Source organism: Herpailurus yagouaroundi, unplaced genomic scaffold, assembly GCF_014898765.1.
Source record: "Herpailurus yagouaroundi ecotype Mexico unplaced genomic scaffold, PumYag 28, whole genome shotgun sequence".
Classification (NCBI taxonomy): Eukaryota; Metazoa; Chordata; class Mammalia; order Carnivora; family Felidae; genus Herpailurus; species Herpailurus yagouaroundi.
The window spans coordinates 106,851,838-106,875,895 of NW_024412376.1; the positions used below are offsets into that span (position 1 = coordinate 106,851,838).

Sequence of the window (24,058 nt, forward strand, 5' to 3'; positions counted from 1 at the left end):
TTGTCACTTCTCCCATAAATATTTCTACATATGCCTCTAACTAAAAAGAATTTTAAAAAACATGATCATCATGCCATTAGTGTAGCTAACAAAATCAACAATAATTCCTCAGTATCATCTAATAGCAGTTGGGTATCTTTATTGATGAGGTAAATAAAGAAAAAGTAATTATCAATCTTCTAGATGACAGAGAAGTAGGAAAAGGTGATTGAAGAAAGAGGGAACATTTATTATAAGGATAACAACATAAGGGAAGACTTAGTAACAACATTTAAATATGTAAAATACCATAAGGAATGGACTTGTATTTTCCCTGAGAGCAAAACAGGGGGAAGTTTGTAGAAGGCAGATTTTGACTCATTATATGAAGTTTTTAAGAGCCAGAATTACCCAACAATGAAAAGGATTCTCTCATAAGGTAATGAGCTTTCTGGGAACTGCTGGCAGTATCTGTCCAAAAAATGATATATAAGGGTATATTCCTATAGGAATAGGAGGCAGAACTAGTCATAACACTATTATTCCAAGAAAAATTAAAGTGTATTATGACTAAAAAACTTTTCAAAAAGATGCTTCCCCCAAATTTAATCTGTAAAATTTGAATGAATACCCTCAAACACATCGATTTCAATTTATAGAATTTTTAAAATCAATCATGATTTCAATGCAATGATGAATAATTCTAGTTAGGATGTTATCTATCCAAATAGGACTGTTTATCCTCATTTTTGATGCATTTTCATTTGGTGCATAACAGAGAACTGGAAATACAAGCAACCCTAAATAAAGCTATAAGGAAACAGAACAGTAATAGGCTGAAAAGCAGAAGATAACCTGTGGCCTGCGAAGTCATGAATGCATCAACTACTCAATCTTTGAGATGGAGAATATATTGAAGTGAATTAAACTCAGCTTCTTTATTTTGAAGTTTACATGCTTTAAGATTTTATTTACTTTTTAAAAGTAAAAAAAAACTTAACCAATTTACTACATATGTAAAAATAATGTATTTTTTTGTTTATATGCAGCACCCTAGTCTAAGTTTTTTTTTCTTTTGGTAAAGTAGTACTTTTTAAACAGCGGCTTTCTTCAAAAATGATTCTTTGCTTAGTACTCTAAACCATAAAACATAAGTGGACTCCTCTAGCAGTTTAAATTTTCCCTGCTTGGTAGGATATATATAAGCTTTTGCACATCACCAGATCCCTTTGCTCTGTCTAATCATGTTTTGAAAGGTATTTTTCTACAGGAATTTATTAAGAAAGTGGTGTTGGGCAAAATATCAAGCTTACTACTTGGAATGCTATTTCTAAGGTGCAAAAAACATGTTGAAAAACCAAGTCTTGAAATGTGTAATACTGACATGTGAAAGTAGAAAGGATGAAGTGGGGAGTATAAAATAGAAATATTCTACCCATGTTCTCCTGTAAAATATTTTCCTGACAGGTTTGAGGCATATTCTATATAAGGTAACTATAATTTATTATCTAAATTGGGACACTTTAGAAGTGAAAGAGGACACTATTCGTAATTACAAAACGATTACTAGCCTGGCAAAATGGGGCATCTGGTCACCTTAATTACCAATTAACCCTACACAGGCAACTCCCACGGCATGCAACGATATTCAGACTCTAATTACTAGAGAAACTATCCATCTAGTTTTGAGGAAAACAATTTCAGAGACGCAGGAACAATTCAGAGATATTCAAAGACCCACAAGAATCACCAGAGAGCCAGTAAGCTGGGAAGCTAGTATATAAACTTAAGGGTTTGGAGAGGGAATAATAAAGGAATAAGTAAGTAAAATACTTCAAAGAACTTCATATTTTCTCTGATGCAGAAATCATTTGGGATCCTATTGTCTTCACTTTTACCATTCATCACCAGTAAGCTAAAATAAAATTGCAGGTGACTTGTCATTTTAACTTACATCAGACTTAAAACAGATTATTAATCTTTGGAGGCAGGGACATTATCATTCATTTCCTAGCAGTCACTGCCTAGCTCTCAGTAAATGTCTACTGAGTGAATTTATTTGCTGAACGCAGTATTCCATACATTAAAATTTACATTAGAACCTTAACTGAAGAAAGTAGATTTAAAAAATTCAAATCAACAATCTAACCTATTATTCTCTGGGTGCAAAACCCATCAGGAAACTATACGTTTGGATTTGCTTTAAAATAATCCAGCAGGGCAGGGTGCCTGAGTGGCTCAATCAGTTAGGCATCTGACTCTTGGATTCGGCTCAGGTCAGGACTTCACGGTTCCTGAGTTCGAGCCCTGAGTCAGGCTCTGCAGCAGAGACTACTTGGGATTTTCTCTCTTCCCCCCCGCCCCACCCTCCCCTGCTCACTCTGTCTGTCTCTCTCAAAATAAATAAACCTTAAAAATAAATAAAATAAAATAATAAAATAAAATAAAATAAAATAAAATAAAATAAAATAAAATAAAATAAAATACAAATAATCCAGCAGAGCAAGAGAAGGGAATAAAAGATGAAACAAAATTGCCACATGTTAATAATTATTGAAGTTGAGTCATGGGCATATGTACTGGGGGTTGGAGGGAGGGGTTAATGGCAGTGGATCTCTATCTCTGAGCATAACTGCAAGTCTTCATATTAAAAGGTTTTCTTTTAGGCCCATCTGAAACCAACTCAATATCCTAGATTTATCAAATACAAGCAATTTTCTTTTCTTTGAAAGGAATGTTGTCAAAATTCTTGTCACATTTATGTCTAACTATAGTGTACCTGTAGCATTACGTGCAGATTAGTCACTTTCTGTGCAGACCAGCCAGAATTTTCATCGCCAACATCAAACCAAGGTTTCATACGTTGAATATATGAGCCTTCTTTAAAAAAATTTTGATTGGAATTGTTGTTTTTTAACAAGTTTTGGAGCAAAATCAGACAATCTTCCACTACTATGCCTGAGAAAAGAATGTAAAATGGAAGTGTTAAGGCTGATAAAACCTGAAGGAAAATTCACTCCCCAAACACTTAAATAAAAGACAAAACTTCAAACTCGGCATTTCTTCAGTACAGCAAGGTAAAAAGCCTGTTCTGACTCCTGACGGTCACAGGCCACAATCTGCGTGCTCTTTCTTAGGTTTCCAGTGATCTCTTGACCTCTCTGTTCAACTACCCCTCACCTCAATAACTCAGATTTTTTTCTTCAGATCCCAGATTAAACATCAAGACCTGATGACTAGGTTGGCATCACCAGCCACATGCTTTCACAAGAACCTGCTCCTTTTATTATTATGTAGTATCTGTCTTCTCTACTAGATTATAATTCATAAAGACAGGAATGTGAATGTCCTACTAGGATACAGTGACCTACTCTATATCCTCAGCAGAGACAGAAACAAGATATCAGGTCTATACATATCAGCTCACTATTAAATATTTGTTGAATGAATAAATCATATCTTATTTAGTCACTAAGAAGCACTGGACATTGTTGTCTTGAGTCTCTTCCTTGAAACTTCCTCTTCCCTTGGTTTCTAGTAACTACTCTCTCATGATTTTCCTTACAGATCTCTGGCCACTCCTCAGGCTTCCTATCTTTCCTGGTTCCTGTTCTCCATTTACTTCTATCTTTGCTTACAACATACTATTCTATAGGGTAGTTCCATCCACACTACAGCATATACTATCATCATGGCTTAAAGCTCATCAACTGATCTCTATCATGTGTTAATCTAACCAAGGATCTGTTTCCTCTGTTAAGAATATGACTAATGTTGGGGTGCCTGGGTGGCTCAGTCGGTTGAGCATCTGACTTCAGCTCAGGTCATGATCTCGCAGTTGACGAGTTCGAGCCCTGCGTTGGGCTCTGTGCTGATAGCTCAGAGCCTGGAGCCTACTTCCGATTCTGTGTCTCCCTCTCTCTCTGCCTCTCTCCCGCTCATGCTCTGTCTCTGTCTCAAAAATAAAGATAAACATTTAAACAAACAAACAAAAAAAGAATACGACTAATGTCAGATATTCACAGCTAGTAAGTTCCTCTGTGAGGTACACTCACACATTTACTCCTAGTAGTTGAGGTCTGTGTTTATAAAAATCAGTTTTTTGAATTTTTTTAATGTTTTATTTTTGAGACAGAGAGAGACAGAGCATGAGCAGGGGAAGGGCAGAGAGAGAGGGAGACACAGAATCTGAAGCAGACTCCAGGCTCTGAGCTGTCAGCACAGAGCCCAATGTGGGGCTTGAACTCACAAACCGCGAGATCATGACCTGCGCTGAAGTCGGATGCTTAACTGACTGAGCCACCCAGGCGCCCCAGTTTATTTTTTAAATAGACTTTATTTTTGGGGCAGCTGGCTGGCTCAGTCAGAAGAGCACACGACTCTTGATCTCAGTTGGGGTTGTTTGAGTTTGAGCCCTACAATGAGTGTAGAGATTAAATAAATAAAACTTTAGGGATGCCTGGGTGGCTGAGTCAGCTGGGTGACTGTCTGACTCTTAATTTTGACTTAGGTCATGGTCTCACAGTTCATGGGTTTGAGGCCTGCATTGGGCTCTGTGCTGACAGCATGGAATCTGCTTGGGATTCTTTCTCTCTCAGAATAAATTTAAAAACTTAAAAAAACCCCACTTTATATCTTAGAGCAGCTTTAGGTTTACGGAAAAAATGAGCAACAAATAAAAGGAATCCCCATATACTCTCTCCCTCCGTTTCCCCTTTTATTAGTAGCCAGCATTAGTGTGGTGCATTGGTTAGACTGATGAATGAAAACTGATACATTATTGGGGCGCCTGGGTGGCTCAGTCGGTTAAGCGTCCGACTTCAGCCAGGTCACGATCTCGCGGTCCGTGAGTTCGAGCCCCGCGTCGGGCTCTGGGCTGACGGCTCGGAGCCTGGAGCCTGCTTCCGATTCTGTGTCTCCCTCTCTCTCTCTGCCCCTTCCCCGTTCATGCTCTGTCTCTCTCTGTCTCAAAAATAAATAAACGTTAAAAAAAAAAAAAAAAAAAAGACTGTTTAAAAAAAAAACTGATACATTATTAAAGCCCATGGTTTACATTAGGGTTTACTCTGTGTTGTGTGGGGTTTAGCATATTAGTTTTGACACACATATAACATCATTTATCTACCATTACAGGATAGGATAGCTTCACTGCTCTAAAATCCTCTGTTACACCTACTCATTTCTCTTTTCTCCCACCCCAAATGCCTGGCAATCATTCATCTTTCTGCTGTGTGTATATAGTTTTGTCTCTTCCAGATATTATACAGTCGGAATCACAGAGTATATAGTCTTTCAGGCTGGCTTATTTCACTGAGCAATACGCATTTAAGGTTCCTCCATGTCTTTTCATGGCTTGATGCTGTTTTCTTGTTGAATAATACTGGATTGTCTGGATGTACCACAGTTTACCCATACACCTACTGAAGGACATTTTGATTGCTTTTAAGTTTTAACAATTATAAATAGAGCCACTATAAACATTCGAGGGCAAGATTTTGTATGGATATAATTTTTCCACTCATTTGGAGAAATACCAAGGAGTGTGATTGTTGGCTCATGTGGTAAGAGTATATTTAGTCTGGTAACAAAGTGCCAAACTGCCTTCCAAAGTGTCATTTTGCATCCCACCAGCAACGAATGAAAGCATCTGTAGTTCCTATTTTAGTTTGCATTTCCCTAATGACATATGATGTTGAGCATCTTTTCATATGCTATCTGCCATCTATATATCTTCTTTGGTGATGTTTTTGCCCATTGTTTATTTATTGTTGAATTTTAAGAGTTCTTTGAGTATTTGGGATACAACTTCCTTCTGAGATATAATATGCCAATATTTTCTTCCAGAGAAATTTTCAACATCAATGAAGCCCCACTTATCAATTTTCTCTTTCATGGATCATGCCTTTGGTATTGTATCTGAAAGTAAATTACTTACGTAATTTACAAATCCACCATGCTATTTGCACTAGTTATTAACTATTATTCACGTAACTTTAATTACAGCATATTGTTACAATTGCTCTATTTTATTATTAGTTGTTGTTGATCTCTTATGGTACCTGATTTATAAATTAAACATTATCATAGGTATGTATGCATAGCAGAAAACACAGTATACATAAGATGTGGCACTATCTGCGGTTTCAGGCATCCACTGGGCGTCCAGGAATGTATTCCCTATACATACGAGGGGACTATATAATAACACAGCTATTTTTATAAAAACTAAGTTTAAGTCTTTGGCAAAACTTAATGAAAGCAAGTCATTAAGAACAGCTGTTGTTATATATGGGCAATACAAGTCTAAAAAGCAAGAAAAGTAACTGTAAAAACCCAGAAAGATCTTGCATTCCACTGTAAAGAAATAAAAAAGCAAATCCTACATGATGTATTATAGATATGATATATGAAACATGCAGAAAGATGGAAAAACTCCAATGAGTGGACCCATATTCAAAGAAAAGGTTTTGGCCCTAACTCAAAAGATCAGTATAGCAATGCATGTTAGAAAAAAATGTATTACATTGAACTTGAAATAAAATGTTTAATGTGCATATTTTAAGTCCTTTTAAAAATCTCTGATTTAACCAATCCTGATCTCTCCAAATTAGAGGCTTCCTCACCTCATACTGCTGAACCATGTGGATCCTCACCTCCTGGAGAGGAACCACTATATCTCTTACGAAGGACCATAAATCTCCATTAAATAAGATCTGCCACCAGAAGCATCTGAACGCTCTGGAGGAAACAGAATGTCAAAGCCCTCACTATAACTGGCAGCCTGCCCTCCACTGTGTGAAGGCCACCATCAGTTACAATGAGCCACTGGAACTTATCTTAGCAATCCTAAAGACAAGCTAATTCTATGTTGCCTTAAAATCCCTGTTTTCCTTGGTCATCTCTGAAAATATGCACCTTGCTAATCACCTATGCTCTTTTATGTTCTCATTTTAAAATACTTTCTTTTCCTCTACTTAATCTCCTTTCAAACTCTTTTTTTTTTTTAATTTTTTTTTTTAACGTTTATTTTATTTTTGAGACAGAGAGAGACAGAGCATGAACGGGGGAGGGGCAGAGAGAGAGGGAGACACAGAATCGGAAACAGGCTCCGGGCTCTGAGCCATCAGCCCAGAGCCCGACGCGGGGCTCGAACTCACGGAGTGCGAGATCGTGACCTGGCTGAAGTCGGACGCCCAACCGACTGCGCCACCCAGGCGCCCCTAAAAGAATGAGATTTTTAAAAAAATTTTAGTGACTAAATTTGTTTCCCACATACAAAACAAAATGTGTGCAGTGGTTACTTGTTTTTGTTTTGTTTTTTTTAATTTTTTTTTTCCAACGTTTATTTATTTATTTTTGGGACAGAGAGAGACAGAGCATGAACGGGGGAGGGGCAGAGAGAGAGGGAGACACAGAATCAGAAGCAGGCTCCAGGCTCCGAGCCATCAGCCCAGAGCCTGACGCGGGGCTCGAACTCATGGACCGCGAGATCGTGACCTGAGCTGAAGTCGGACGCTTAACCGACTGAGCCACCCAGGCACCCCTCAAACTCTTTTATATGTTACCTCTAACTCCCAAATATTAGTTAACAAAACCCTCAATCACTTCATGAAATGCTTTTTTCTTTAAAGAAGCTACCTTACCTTGTAACATTCTGAAGTGAAAGCAGATCATGCTCTCAATCCCATGTACCTCAGAGTCAGGATATGGATTCTGTGATCCTACTGGCCCAGTGTACTTTCCAGAGACCAAAGTTCCTCTACCCTCTCACAAAATCTCCCGTTCCTTTGAGGATCAGGCCACCTGCCTATACCATCCATCTCTTACCATTCCTAATTGCATTTAAGTAAAAAAAAACGTGGTCACTACTCTTTGTTCACTGAAAACATCGCCAGCACCTTGATCCAAATCTTCTTTCTCTACTTACTGCTGTCACTCTTGATTCCAAAGACAATCCATCTAATACCTGGACTTCTAAGTTCCTTGTCCTCATCTTCAGAGAGAATTCTCATTCCATTACTAAAACCTCCCATCTTTCCAGCTCAATATTCTCAACATATCTGTTCTATGACTTCCCTGAGACTTTCAACCCATCAATAAGTTTTTGAAACTCCCATTTTAGAAACCCCATCTTTACTTCCTTCCCTATCTAGCTTAGATTATATAGATCTTCCTTTCTTACACTCTATAGGTATAAGTTCTCTTGCCTTACTATCTTTTCATGGTACCTTCCTGGAAAAGACACAACCCTGTGAAAAACTAACTGCTTGGCTTTTTCTCTATCTTGCAACTCGGCAGCTGAGTACTGGAAGGGAGTGGGGGGATGCAATCACATAATCAAGCAGTCTGCAGTGCTATAAAATCCCAGTGAAATCCTTAATGGCACCTTTATCCCTGACTGGAAATCTTCCTAATTTCAACAGTCAACTAGCTCTCCTATTTTCCAAAAGACTTTTTAACCTTCTCCATAATTCTCAACTGTGTCCTCCTCTTTCACTCTTAGCATGTGACTCTGTCTTCAACTCAACACCCTATCCCCTCCCCATCTTTACTTCTTCAAGTCTGAAAAAGGAGCTATATCTCCACCTGTGCCTTCCCCATTATGATGGAAGATGTGCTTCTCCTATCTTAAAAGCCAATTCCTGCCCTTGCTCTGGATTCCATTCCTTCTTCTTCTTCTTTTTTTTGGTATTGTGTACCACTGATCATCCTCTCTCTCTCCTGTATCCTCCCTCTTTTCTACTTGCTTATGTTGGTTGTAGCCTCTCTTTTTCAAGAAAATACCCTCATAGATTAAAGAAGAATAATATGATAATCTCCATAGATATAAAAAAATTCACTACAGTTTAAGATTCATTCATGATAAAAAAAAACTCTTTGCAAAAATCAAACTTAATGGTGAGACATCAGCATTCCCATTAAAGTCAGCAACATTCAACTGTACTAAAGATTCTCACTAGTGCAAGACAAAAAAGAAAGGTAGTGCAAGAACTGAAAAGGAAGAAAAACAATTACTGTTATTAGCAGAAAATAGGATCATCTGCACAGAAAGCCCAATTACAACTACTGGCTTAATAAGGTGGTTAGACACAAGATCAACAAAGAAAAATCAAGTAGTGATCAGTTTGAGAATGTAGTAGAAAAACATCCCATGCATATGGTTAAGAAAAACTGTAAGTAAGATGCCTAGAAATGAATCTAAAAAAACAAAAAAAAGGTGTAACATCCTTTTGCTCAAAATTTTAAAACATGACTCAAAGACATAAAAGAAGAGCTTTACAAATAAGAGATAGACCTGGGTTCATGAATGGGAAAAGTCAATTCAGTAGAGATGAAAATTCTCCTTAATCTCTAAGTCCAATATACTTCCAATCAAAATTCTGACAGAGGGCACCTGAATGGCTCAGTTGGTAGAGCATGTGACTCTTGATCTTGGGGTTGTGAGTTCAACCCCCACACTGGGTATAGAGATTACTTTAGGGGAAAAAATTTCCAACAGGGATTTTCATAGATCTTGACTAGCAAACAAGTTTCATTCAAATAAAAGAACAAAAGGAAAAGGCGTGCTAATTCTGAGAATTCAGAATTCATTCAGATGACCAAAATATATTTCTCAGATATACCTGGTCTTCAGCCACAGTTCCTGAAACCTCTTCAGGGTCATAAAGGTGAAATGGGTATCTTGCTATTAATGAAGGTGATTTGAGGATGTCACCCAAGGGTAGGGACTAGTTGCCAGGAAGAACAACCATGTGACCAGAGGGTTGGAATTTTCAGTACACTACCCCCCTCTGGCAACTTCCCCACCTCCAGGGAGGGGAGAGAGGCTAGAGGTTGAATCAACTAATGGCCAATGACTTAGTCAATTATGAATTTGTAATGAAGATTCCATAAAAATCTGAAAGCACAGTTTTTTCACTTCTTTTCAGAGAGCCTCCACACTTGGGAAAACAAATTGCTTCTATGCGTCACTGAGCTGGGCTCCAAGCTTTGTGAGAACAGAAGCTCCTTTCTTTGGGACCTCCCCCCCTATATATTTCTTCATATGGTTGTTGATTCATATCCTTTAACAAACCAGTAAACATAAAAAAAATAAGATAAAATAAACCAGTAAACATAAGTGTTTCCCTGCATTCTGTGAGGTGGGTCGGAAGCACAGGAAAACAGCCTAAGGCTTATGATTGGCATCTGAAGGGGGTTGTGGAGGGCAGCCTTGTAGGACTAAAGCCTAAACCTATGGAATCCGATGCTATCTCTGGGTAGAATCTGATACTATCTCTGGGTAGACAGTGTCAGAATTGAGTTGAATTCTCAAACACTCTGCTGGTATCTAACATTGGAATTGGATCTGGGAAGCTTAGGAGAGCCAAAATAAAAGGTTATTCCTATATTCTAATAGATAAGAGATTATTATGAGGTTTAGTAATTAAGAAAGTGTGGTTTTAGTATAGAGTGAGACAAAAGGACAAATGGAACAGAACAGAGAACTCAGAAGCAGACCTTCACACATATAGGTATTTGATTACAAATCTCATACCATCTTTCAAATGCAAAATCCATATTAATTAGATGCAGAAGATAAAATTGCAAAGCCTTTAGTAGAAGAAAATGTTGAAAATGCTCTTTACAACCTTGAGGTAGAGAGAAAAATTTTAAACAAGACACAAAAGCATGAACTATTTTTAAAAGCCAATATGGAGCACCTGGGCGGTTCAGTTGGTAAAGTGTCCAACTCTTGATTTTGGCTCAGGTCATAATCTCACGGTTTGTGAGACTAAGCCCCATGTCGGGCTGTGCACTGGGTGTGGAACCTACATGGGATTCTCTCTTTCCATCTCTCTCTGCCCCTCTCCCTCAAAAATAAATAAATAAATATATATATTTATATTTATATATTATATTTATTTATATATAAACTTATTTATTTATAAATATTTATATATTTTATTTATTTATTTATTTATTTATTTATTTATTTATTATAATAGGGCACTCTAGTTTAATTGTGTTACTTACATTTTGGACAACTAAAAGGGATCAAATGTAGGCAAGTTATAGATTACGTACAAAAGAGGAGAAAGTAATCCTAGATCCAGAAAGTAAATCAGATGAATCTTGGTGGCTTCTCATAAATGTTATTCAAATAGGTTTTATTAAATTCTGATCAGATAATAAGAAGACACAGATCACTTGCTTTGGGGTCAGACCTATGTGGAATCAAATTCTGACTCCGTATGTGAGAGACTTCATTTCCTCAACTACAAATCAGAGATGATAATAATACATCACAAAGTGGTATAAGATTAAATAAGCTAGGGGTGCCTGGTTGGCTCAGCTGGTTGAGCATCCAACTTTGGCTCAGGTCATGAACTCACAGTTTGTGGGTTTGAGCCCCATGTCGGGCTCTGTGCTGACAGCTCAGAGCCTGGAGTCTGCTTTGGATTCTGTGTGTCTCTCTCTTTCTCTGCTCCTCCCCTACTTGTGTTCTCTCTCTCTCTCTCTCTCTCTCAGAAATAAACATTAAAGAAAAAGATTAAATAAGCTAACATATGTAAAGTACCTGGCTCGTGGTTACCAAAATAACATTTTTTAAAAAAGCCAATATATGTGAGTAAAAATTTAAACTTTAATAGAAATAGTATAAATAGACTAGAAGAAGATAACTGAAACATGTATAATTAACAAAGGACTAGTATCCAGAATACATAAAGAACTCTCAGTAATCAACTGGAAAAGGAAAAATGATCTTATACTAACACGGGTAAGCAGGTAATTGAGACGGGTAAAAGACAAATCAACAAAAATGGATGGTGAATACACCATGAAAATATGCTTACTCTCATTAGTTTACAAAATGAAAAGTGAAAATCTGAGTGAGATACCATCTCACACCTATCAAACTGGCAAGCAAGGATTGACAAGAATGTGAATCCATACATAAGTAGACACAAAAGACCATTCGTGACAACAGTTTATATTAGCAAAGACAGATACAATCTGTCAACTCAATTAAAAAAATAGATCACAGAATATTTATACTACTGAATAATATATAGCACTTAAAATGAATAAACTAGAGTAACATGTATCAACATGGATAAATCTCAAAACATGTTGGATAAAAACAGCCAGTTGTAAAATTATACTCAGAAGGATACTTTTTATCTAGTTTGAGAACATGCAAAATAATGCTATATATTAACATACGATGTGCATGTGTATAGACTCACACAAACACATGTTAAAAGTATAAAAACACACTGGATGGAAAAACAAAATCAGAATACTGTTATCTTAGAGAAGGAAGGCAGAGTAACAGAATGGTTATACAAAGGACTTAACTATCTCTTGTGTTTTATTTCTTTAAAAAAATAACCTAAAGCATGTATAGTAAAATGTAAACATTTAATAGAATTGGATGACATGTGTAAAGTGTTTGTTACACTATCTCTTACTGTTTTCTGTATTTTTGAAATATTTCATATGTCAAGAAAAAATTTAAGAGGATAAAAATCATTCCCTGTCAACCTCCAATTCCTTTTCACCTCTCTCCCCTGACTTCTCCAAATTCTTTGCATGAGTTTTCTCTACTATTCTATCTTCCCACATCTAATTCTAATTCTAATTCTGACACTGCAATATGGATTCTGAGGCAACCACTATACACAGCTGCTCTCCCCAAGGTCATCAATGATGTCCATGTTCTACATCTCAAAGGTACATTTCTGCCCTTATCTTGTTTGACAACCCAGCAGCTTCTAACAATGCTACCCACTCCCTAGACCCTCTCTACAGTGGGTTTCCTCTTGTTTCTCAGCCTGTTTCTTCTCAGTCTCTTTTGCCAATACCTGCTCCTCTACCATCCCTTCACTATTAGTATAACTTAGGTTCTGCTTTAGCACTTCCCTTCTCACTCCTTACCCTGACTGACTCATCTAATCTTTTATCTCATTTATCTTTGTTTCATCTATCATTCATATTCTAGACACTCAAATCTTTTTTAAATTTTTAACATTTTTTATTTTTGAGAGACAGAGAGAGTCAGGGTATGAGCAGGGGAGAGGTAGAGAGAGAGAGGGAGACACAGAATCCGAAGCAGGCTCCAGGCTCTGGGCTGTCAGCACAGAGCCCAATGTGGGGCTTGAACCCATGAACCATGAGAAGTTGGACACTCAACCAGCTGAGCCCCCCAGGTGCCCCTAGACACTCAAATCTTTATATCCAGGCTGGCCCTCCCCTCCAGGGTAATATAGCCAAACTGTCAACTACACTACCACTCTACTTGCTAATCCCAGTCCAGTCAATGCAAATAAACTAATTTTCTCCTCCAACCCTAGTGCTACGTTTTTGGATCAACCTCTCCTTAAAAACAACTAAAAATGCTGAATTAAAAACAAAAAAAGCCTCAGGAGCAATGAAGAGTTAACAGTTTAGCAGGCTAACATTGATAAGAAAATGAATATCTTAGTGAGGTAAGCAAGTATAAATACCTTTTGACTGGGAGTACATTTCTCGACCTTAGAAAATATAAAACTTTCATTGTGACAAACTTACAGGGCAGAGGGAAAATAAATCAAAGCGAAGAGCATATACAACGTGGGAAAGAAATCTAACATAAAACTCTCCACTAATAAGCTGAGACTTTAAATGGCTATATCCTCAGGGTGAGAACAACCAAAAGTTAACTAGTCCAGATAGATCTTGTATCCTGGGTTTGAATTGCCTGAGTGGTCTAGGAACTCTCAGACCTTAAACGTCGATTAAGGTGATCCCAGATAAATTGCACTCCCAGGGCCTGGCAGAAATGAGCATGTTTTCTCTAAAAGAAATCACCTCCATCCTAGGCTTCAAATTATTATGAATTAATTCTGTTAAGTAAAACACAACACATAATCAAAGATAATCATGGACCCAGAAAATATTATACAATGCATAAGAACCAAAGCAAAACAGAGCAAAAGTTCCAAATCCACAAAGACTTAAAAATATTGGGATTATCAGACAGAGACTATAAAATAATGGTTTCCTACATTCAAAGAAATAAAAGGTAAGTTGAAAATATTTGCAAAGAAAAGGAAATTATAAAAAAAAATTACACAGCAAGTTTGCTAAAGAACAAAACAGAACCTCTAGAAAAAAGAAATTAAAAATTCAACAGCCTGGCTGGTTCTGTTGCAAAAGCATGTGATTATTGCTTTTGGAGTTGAGTTTGAGCCCCATGTTGAGTGTAGAGATTACTTAAAAAAAAATAATAAAATCTTAAAAATATTCAATGGATGGATATTAACTAATCTTATATTTCACAGTATGTTAAGTCAAATCATGCTGTACACCTTAAACTGATAACAGTGTTGTAGGTAACTATGTTTCAATAAAAATGGGAGGGAAAATCTCTCAAAAGACATGTTTAACAGCAGATTAAATACAAGTGAAGATAAAAGTCCCAATTGTTTATTTTTGCTTTTGTCATCAAAATAAAAAGCTTCTGCATAGTGAAAGAAACAATCAACAAAACTAAAAGGCAACCTACTGAATGGGAGAAGATATTTGCAAATGACATATCCGATAAGGGGTCAGTATCCAAAATAAAGAACTTATAAAACTCAATACCCAAAAAAATGAATAATCCAATTAAAAAAAGAGAAGACAGGAATAGGCATTTTTCCAAAGACATACAGATGGCTAACAGACACATGAAAAGATGCTCACCATCATTCACCATCAAGGAAATACAAATTAAAACTACAATGAGATATTAACTCACACCTGTCAGAATAGCTAAAAACAACACAAGAAACAATAGGTGTTGGTGAGGATACAGGGAAAGGGGAATCCTCCTACACTGTTGGTGGGAATGAATAGTGGTGCAGACTCTCTAGAAAACAATACGGAAGTTCCTCAAAAAAGTTAAAAACAGAACTATCTTACAACCCAGCAATTGCACTCTTAGGTATTTACCCAAAGAATACAAAAATAGTAATTCAAAAGGACACACACCCCCCAAAGTTTACAGCAGCTTTATCTACTACAACAGTGAAACTACAGAAACAGCCAAAGTGTCTATCAACTGATGAATGGATAAAGGAGATATGGTATGTATGTATACATGCACGATGGAGTATTACTAAGCCATCAAAAAGAATGAAATCTTGCCATTTGCAACAATGTGGATGGAGGTAGACAGTATTATGCTAAGTGCAATAAGTTAGAGAAAGACAAATATCATAGGACCACACTCAACTGTGGAATTTAAGAAACAAAACAAATGAGCACAGGAAGAAAACAGAGGCAAACCATGAAATGGACTCTTAACTATAGAGAACAAACTGGTCACCAGAAGGAAGGTGGGTGGAGGGAGTGGGTGAAACAGGTGATGGGGATGAAGGAGTGCACTTGTGATAAGCACCAGGTGTTGTATGGAAGTGTTTGAATCACTAAACTGTACACCTGAAACTAATATTCAACTGTACATTAACTAGAATTTAAATAAAAACTTAAAAATAAATAAATAAATATAGGTGAAGAGAGAATTGATGAAACAGAAAACAGGTCAGAAGAAATAATCTGGGGGGGCGCCTGGGTGGCTCAGTTGGTTAAGCATCTGACTTCAGCTCAGGTCATGATCTCACAGTTTGGGGGTTCAAGCCCCATGTCGGGCTCATGCTGACAGCTCAGGGCCTGGAGTCTGCTTCAGATTCTGTGTCTCCCTCTTTCTCTGCCCTTCTCCCACTTGTGTTCTGTTTCTCTCTCTTTCAAAAATAAATAGACATTAAAAAAATTTTTTTTTTAAAGAAGAAATAATACAGAATAAAGATTGGAAAGACAAAAAGATGGAAAACACAAAAGAGAAAGTAAGACAGATAAAGTGAAAGCCAAATCAGATGACAGAGAATTGATTCTGAGTTTAGAAAAATAGGAGAAAATAGAGCAGTATTTGAAGAGAGAGATAGCTGAAATTTGAAATGATGAAAGATATCACCTAGATTCTAGAAGCCTAACAAATATCAAATAGAAATAGGAAGAAATCCATACTCAACAAACCATAATGAAAGAAAGAATATAAAGTATGAGTTCTCATTTTTCCCTCTAATTGCATTCCCTAGAAGTTAACAATTTTGTGAGCACAAAAGGAATCTCTTTAAATCAATCTTCTCATACTATACCTCCATCACTGTTCCCCTCCTCTGTAATAATGTCCAGTAGTCTCTCAAAAGCATTTTCAAAAGCAACAATTTTCTGGATGGCTCCATTGCTTCTTGTTAGTGCCTGTAGTAGTAACACACCCTTATGGAGAAAAAAGATAACATGTTAAGTAGAGAACAATCTTTTTAAGACATGTAAAACCACAGAATTTTAGAAGTGCAGGAATTTCACAAGTCCAACTCTTTCACTTTATAGATAGGGAAAACAAGGACAGAGGTGAGCAAGATACCTCCCTAAGATTATAGATCTCAAAGAGACCGAGCCTAGACTGGAATCTATGTCTACCAATTCCTAATTCTTTTCACTGCACACAATATAAATATACAATTCTTACACAGTCATCCATTTTTACTTAGCTTTAATTGTGGCATAAGAAAACTCGGCTTGATTATATGTCACAGGGATATCTCTGTATGTGCTTCACAATAGTAATGATATGAAATTGTGAATTCAAGAATATAAATTTACAGGGGCACCTGAGTGGCTCAGTTGGTTAAGCATCTGACTTCCGCCCAGGTCTTCATCTCACGACTAGTGATTTGAGCCCTGCGTCAGGCTCTGTGCTGTCAGTGCAGAGCCTGCTTTGGATCCTCTGTCCTCCTCTCTCTCTGCCCCTCCCCCACTGGTTCTCTTTCTCAGAATAAAATAAACTTTAATAAACAAAACAAGAATCTAGATGTTACAACAAAAATGTAACTTAATCCCTAATCGTAAAATTAATGAAAAACAACATAAACAGAGAATTTTATCTGTCTCAAATAAAAACCGGGGTGCCTGGGTGGCTCAGTCAGTTAAGCATCTGACTTCGGCTCAGGTCATGATCTCATGGTTTGTGAGTTCAAGCCCTGCATCAGGCTCTGTGCTGACAGCTCAGAGCCTGGAGTCTGCTTCAGATTCTGTGTCTCCCTCTCTCTGTTCCTCACCACCACCACCCCCACCCCCTGCTCAAAAATAAATAAACATTAAAAAAATTTTAAAAATCAATAAATAACAACTAAGAATAAAGCTAAAAGCAGGAAAAAAGAGTAGGGAATTAAAGGAAATCTTATATTTAAGGACCAAGCTAATGCAGTTATACACATACACACAAATTCTATCTGAAAATGAAAATAAATGGTAATGATATTAATAGTGATCCATGAAGAGAGGATTTCTATTAAATGGTTTATATGATGGGGTGCCTGACTGGCTCAGTCAGTGGAGCATGTGACTCTTGATCTTGGAATTGTAAGCTCGAGCCCCATGTTGGGTCTAGAGATTACATAAAACCAAAATATTTTTTAAAAAAGGGGCGGGGAGGAGGGGCCTGAGTGGCTCAGTTGGTTAAGTGTCTGACTTCAGCTCAGGTCATGATCTCACAGTTCATGGGTTTGAGCCCCGCATCAGGCTCTGTGCTGACAGCTCAGAGCCTGAAGCCTGCTTCAGATTCTGTGTCTCCTTCTCTCTCTGCCTCTCCCCTACCCATGCTGTCTCTTAAAAATAAATAAAAGTTAAAAAAAATTTAAAAAGGTTTCTATGGAATCATCATATTTATACTGAGGGCCAAGAGAAGAATAGAACAATAACATCAAGTTTAAGATGTATAGTAATATTTTAGTGAAAGAAAGACATTTCAAATTCCTAAGTAGATGGGTATAGATTTAAATAAGACAATTCTTGAAAGAGTAATAGAGATTTAAAAATGTACCTTTCATGAGTTACATAATTTCAGCCCTTATAATACTGCGTTGACATACATAACGCAAAATGTTAAATACAAAGCTAAAAACACTGTGTGTATGGACTAGAAGTCAAGAGCACTTTACTTTTGTCTCTGCTTTGCCACTAACCGGTTGTGAAGCTAAGAGCAATCCAAATGGTATTTATTTGCTAGCACTTAGGATGAGAAAGGCACAGACCAGGTACCACTAATACACAGATGAACAGACATTATTAACAAATAACAGATCATTTGGTTTCCATGAGTCTTGGGCTTCTCAGTGTCAATATGGAGACTGAATTAGATTGATATGCTCTCCTAGCTCTAGACTTTAATTTAAAAAGATTTTTCCAATTGCTGTCTAAAGTATTATAGCTTAGGGGTGCCTGGCTCGCTTAGTCAGTAGAGCATGAGGCTCCTGATCTCAGGATTGTTAAGTGTGAGCCCCATGTTGGGTGTGGAGATTACTTAGTCTTTAAAAAAATTAAAAAAAAAAAGTAAGGGCATCTAGGTGGCTCAGTCAGTTGAGTATCCGACTCTTGATTTTGACTCGGGTCATCATCTCACAGTTTCAGGGCTTAAGCCCCACGATGGGCTCTGTGCTGACTGTGCTGAGCCTCCCTGGGATTTTCTCTCTCCCTCTCTCTCTCTCTCTCTCTCTCTGCTCCTCCCCCTCTTGTGCTCTCTTTATCCCTCTCAAGAAGAGAATGGATAAACTTGAAAAAAAAAAAGTATTACAGTCTTGACCAAGTTATAGATAACAACCACTGAAAAATGTTTAAGCAACAGCAATAACAAAAAAACACTGCATCAATACAAAATATTCAAACGTATATGCAAATAAATAAATCAGAATTGAAAATAACTCCAGAGCAAATCATGCTCTATAGTTAAATGATGATTACAAGGAAAATCCTTTGAAATGCATATTCAGTCAAATGAGGGTGAGGATTCCAAACACAAGGCTTTAAATTTACACAGTTAAGTGTCTAGGGAGGTTTCCCTTACTCTTTCTGGAGGCAGAGTTTGGTGTCAATATAACTTTTGAGAAGAGGATGAAAGAAATCCTAAACTTGTGGAACACATAAATTTGCATACCAAAATCATCTAAGTCAAAATACTGGATAGGCAGGAAACAAAGAAATAATGTGGTCTTGTATACAACTTAAAAAGGTCTAAAAGATTGGCCAATACCCCAATTTTCCAAATCTAACTTACGACTCTAAAAGAGGATCAACAAAGATTTCACTTGCAAAGAAAAGAAAACAAGCTGCATATTCTTAGACTTCTTTTTTGAATTTAACTTACGTCATTACGTATAACTTCCCTGGAATCTGCTAATAAGTCCATCAATCTCGAAACACCTAGAACATATAATCATGTGAAAAATACGGGCAGATCAAAAATACAAATAGTGATTGAAATTATAAACCATTTATTAACACATCATTTCAGTCTCCCTCTTTAGGAACGATCCTCACTTTTAAATCAAAATTATGTAAGGAAGATGAGTCACTTACCCATGGGACTGACTAAAATGATTTGCTGCACCTGAGGCCCTAGCTGTTTTAAAAGAGAAGTAAGAAGCTTCACACCAGGCCAGCGGACGTGGAAATCAAACTCCTGCAATTTAAGAATTTAAAATATTTAACATATGTAATTCACATTTTCAAGAAAAACATTTTTTTCAACTAACAGTGGTACCAAAAACAAACATAGTTTAGCAAACTTTAAAAAAGCAATGTAAGAAATAAAAAGCAATAAAAAGAAAATAGTTAATATAAACTGATTAAACTGTTCCTGACTCAGTAAAATAAAAATAGAAATAAGCAGACAATATTTTAATAGATTATATAGTCCTTAAAACAACGCACATTAATCTCTTGCAATGATACAACAAATTTCACAACCTTCAAAAAGTATATATATGTTGCTTCATCAATAATACCCAAAAAGGCAAAAAAAAAAAAAACCCAAAAAACCCCAAAACTTATTAAGATGACAAAAATAGCAAGATTCTTTATTTACCTCCAATAAAGATAATAGGAGAGTAACATTTTCCGGCTGCTTAATGAAAATTTCTGTAAACTGGCTTCCCAAATCTTCACTCTGTCTTGTGGAATTTTCTTCTGTAATATTCAAAGATAAAGTACTTCAATATGATGTTATGTTATTTTAAAGTATCTTTTTTGTTGAGGGAGCTAAGCAGAAATGACTTTCTTGGAACAATGTGGCTGGTAGTGATATCACAATTATGCTGGAAAGATTATCTTTAAAATAACTTTCAATGTCATTTAAATGAATGTTACTTTTTAAATGCTTAAATATGATATTCAAAGAAAAGATATCTAAAATTTCACATCTTTTCAAAGATATTTTTAGATTAAACTTTTAATTAGGATAGAGGGAGTTTAGTAGGGTGGTGGAAATATTCTATCAAATATGATAGTGACTACACTATTATATACATTTGCCAAAACACACAGGACTACACAACCACAAAGAGTAAATTTCACTGTGTATAAATTATACCTAAAAACCCCTCTCCCCCCAAAACATTATTGAACATACAGTCCTTGTTGACTGTTAGGTTACTGTGTTAAATAATTTAATTACAAAATTAAACCAATCACCTGTATATTTAATATACACACACGCACACACACACAGCACACACACACAAGAAAGTTATTTGGCAATAAAATCAGAATGTGACATCCAAATTTACATTTATTCTTTATTTTTTTTTTAATATATGAAATTTATTGTCAAACTGGTTTCCATACAACACCCAGTGCTCATCCCAAAAGATGCCCTCTTCAATGCCCATCACCTACCCTTTCCTCCCTCCCACCAACCTCCCATCAACCCTCACTTTGTTCTCAGTTTTTAAGAGTCTCTTCTTATGCTTTGGCTCTTTCCCACTCTCACCTCATTTTTTTTTTCCTTCCCCTCCCCCATGGGTTTCAGTTAAGTTTCTCAGGATGCACATAAGAGTGAAAACATATGGTATCTGTCTTTCTCTGTATGGCTTATTTCACTTAGCATCACACTCTCCAGTTCCATCCACGTTGCTACAAAAGGCCATATTTCATTCTTTCTCATTGCCACGTAGTATTCCATTATGTATATAAACCACAATTTCTTTATCCATTCATCAGTTGATGGACATTTAGGCTCTTTCCACAATTTGGCTATTGTTGAGAGTGCTGCTATAAACATTGGGGTACAAGTGCCCCTATGCATCAGTACTCCTGTATCCCTTGGGTAAATTCCTAGCAGTGCTATTGCTGGGTCATAGGGTAGATCTATTTTTAATTTTTTGAGGAACCTCCACACTGTTTTCCAGAGCAGCGGCACCAGTTTGCATTCCCACCAACAGTACAAGAGGGTTCCCGTTTCTCTACATCCTCTCCAGCATCTTTAGTCTCCTGATTTGTTCATTTTGGCCACTCTGACTAGTGTGAGGTGATATCTGAGTGTGGTTTTGATTTGTATTTCCCTGATCAGGAGCGATGTTGAGCATCTTTTCATGTGCATGTTGGCCATCCAGATGTCTTCTTTAGAGAGGTGTCTATTCATGTTTTCTGCCCATTTCTTCCCTGGATTATTTGTTTTTTGGGTGTGGAGTTTGGTAAGCTCTTTACAAATTTTGGATACTAGCCCTTTGTCCGATATGTCATCTGCAAGTATCTTTTCCCATTCCATTGATTGCCTTTTAGTTTTGTTGATTGTTTCCTTTGCTGTGCAGAAGCTTTTTATCTTCATGAGGTCCCAATGGTTCATTTTTGCTTTTAATTCCCTTGCCTTTGGCGATGTGTCAAGTAAGAAATTGCTGCGGCTGAGGTCAGAGAGGTCTTTTCCTGTTTTCTCCTCTAGGGTTTTGATGGTTTCCTGTCTCACATTCAGGTCCTTTATCCATTTTGACTTTATTTTTGGGAATGGTGTAAGAAAATGGTCTAGTTTCATTCTTCTGCATGCTGCTGTCCAGTTCTCCCAGCACCATTTGTTAAAGAGACTGTCATTTTTCCATTGGATATTCTTTCCTGCTTTGTCAAAGATGAGTTGGCCATACTTTTGTGGGTCTAGTTCTGGGGTTTCTATTCTATTCCATTGGTCTATGTGTCTGTTTTGGTGCCAATACCATGCTGTCTTGATGATTACAGCTTTGTAGTAGAGGCTAAAGTCTGGGATTGTGATGCCTCCTGCTTTGGTCTTCTTCTTCAAAATTACTTTGGCTATTCGGGGTCTTTTGTGGTTCCATATGAATTTTAGGATTACTTATTCTAGCTTCGAGAATGCTGGTGCAATTTTGATTGGGATTGCATTGAATGTGTAGATAGCTTTGGGTAGTATTGACATTTTGACAATATTTATTCTTCCAACCCATGAGCACAGAATGCTTTTCCATTTCTTTATATCTTCTTCAATTTCCTTCATAAGCTTTCTATAGTTTTCAGCATACAGATCCTTTACATCTTTGGTTAGATTTATTCCTAGGTATTTTATGCTTCTTGGTGCAATTGTCAATGGGATCAGTTTATTTGTCTTTCTGTTGTTTCATTATTAATGTATAAGAATGCAACTGATTTCTGTACATTGATTTTGTATGCTGCAACTTTGCTGAATTCATGTATCAGTTCTAGCAGACTTCTGGTGGAGTCTATTGGGTTCTCCATGTATAATATCACGTCATCTGCAAAAAGTGAAAGCTTGACTTCATCTTTGCCAATTTTGATGCCTTTGATTACCTTTTGTTGTCTGATTGCTGATGCTAGAACTTCCAAACTATGTTAAACAACAGCGGTGAGAGTAGACATCCCTGTCGTGTTCCTGATCTCAGGGGGAAAGCTCTCAGTTTTTCCCCATTGAGGATGATATTAGCTGTGGGCTTTTCATAAATGGCTTTTATGATCTTTAAGTATGTTCCTTCTATCCCGACTTTCTCAAGGGTTTTTATTAAGAAAGGGTGCTGGATTTTGTCAAAGGCCTTTTCTGCATCGATTGACAGGATCATATGGTTTTTCTCTTTTTTTTTTGTTAATGTGATGTATCACGTTGATTGATTTGCGAATGTTGAACCAGCCCTGCATCCCAGGAATGAATCCCACTCAGTCATGGTGAATAATTCTTTTTATAAGCTGTTGAATTCGATTTGCTAGTATCTTGTTGAGAATTTTTGCATCCATATTCATCAGGGATATTGGCCTGTAGTCTCTTTTTTTACTGGGTCTCTGTCTGGTTTAGGAATCAAAGTAATACTGGCTTCATAGAATGAGTCTGGAAGTTTTCCTTCCCTTTCTATTTCTTGGAATAGCTTGAGAAGGATAGGTATTATCTCTGCTTTAAACGTCTGGTAGAACTCCCCTGGGAAGCCATCTGGTCCTGGACTCTTATTTGTTGGGAGATTTTTGATGACTGATTCAATTTCTTCGCTGGTTATGGGTGTGTTCAAGCTTTCTATTTCCTCCTGACTGAGTTTTGGAAGTGTGTGGGTGTTTAGGAATTTGTCCATTTCTTCCGGGTTGTCCAATTTGTTGGCATATAATTTTTCATAGTATTCCCTGATAATTGCTTGTATTTCTAAGGGATTGGTTGTAATAATTCCATTTTCATTCATGATTTTATCTATTTGGGTCATCTCCCTTTTCTTTTTGAGAAGCCTGGCTAGAGGTTTATCAATCTTGTTTATTTTTTCAAAAAACCAACTCTTGATTTCGTTGATCTGCTCTATAGTTTTTTTAGATTCTATATTGTTTATTTCTGCTCTGATCTTTATTATTTCTCTTCTTCTGCTGGGTTTAGGGTGTCTTTGCTGCTCTGCTTCCATTTCTTTTAGGTGTGCTGTTAGATTTTGTATTTGGGATTTTTCTTGTTTCTGGAGATAGGCCTGGATTGCAATGTATTTTCCTCTCAGGACTCCCTTCGCTGCATCCCAAAGCGTTTGGATTGTTGTATTTTCATTTTCGTTTGTTTCCATATATTTTTTAATTTCTTCTCTAATTGCCTAGTTGACCCATTCATTTAGTAGGGTGCTCTTTAACCTCCATGCTTTTGGAGGTTTTCCAGACTTTTTCCTGTGGTTGATTTCAAGCTCCATCGCATTGTGGTCTGAAAGTATGCATGGTATGATCTCAATTCTTGTATACTTATGAAGGGCTGTTTTGTGACCCAGTA

The 24,058-nt window shown here is 36.9% G+C and overlaps 1 protein-coding gene across 2 annotated transcripts in view; it reads right to left on the bottom strand.

Annotated features, from left to right (window-relative positions):
- The window catches only part of USO1 (USO1 vesicle transport factor), a 93,882-nt gene that overhangs the window by 26,780 nt on the left and 43,044 nt on the right, over positions 1–24,058 (bottom strand). For both annotated transcript variants that reach the window (XM_040481084.1, XM_040481074.1), the window contains exons 5-9: positions 19,910–20,010; positions 19,402–19,504; positions 19,190–19,245; positions 16,143–16,263; positions 2,759–2,937 (exon numbers count right to left, since the gene is read on the bottom strand). In XM_040481084.1, coding sequence (XP_040337018.1) covers positions 2,759–2,937; positions 16,143–16,263; positions 19,190–19,245; positions 19,402–19,504; positions 19,910–20,010 — 560 coding nt within the window. The remainder of the gene's footprint in view (positions 1–2,758; positions 2,938–16,142; positions 16,264–19,189; positions 19,246–19,401; positions 19,505–19,909; positions 20,011–24,058) is intronic.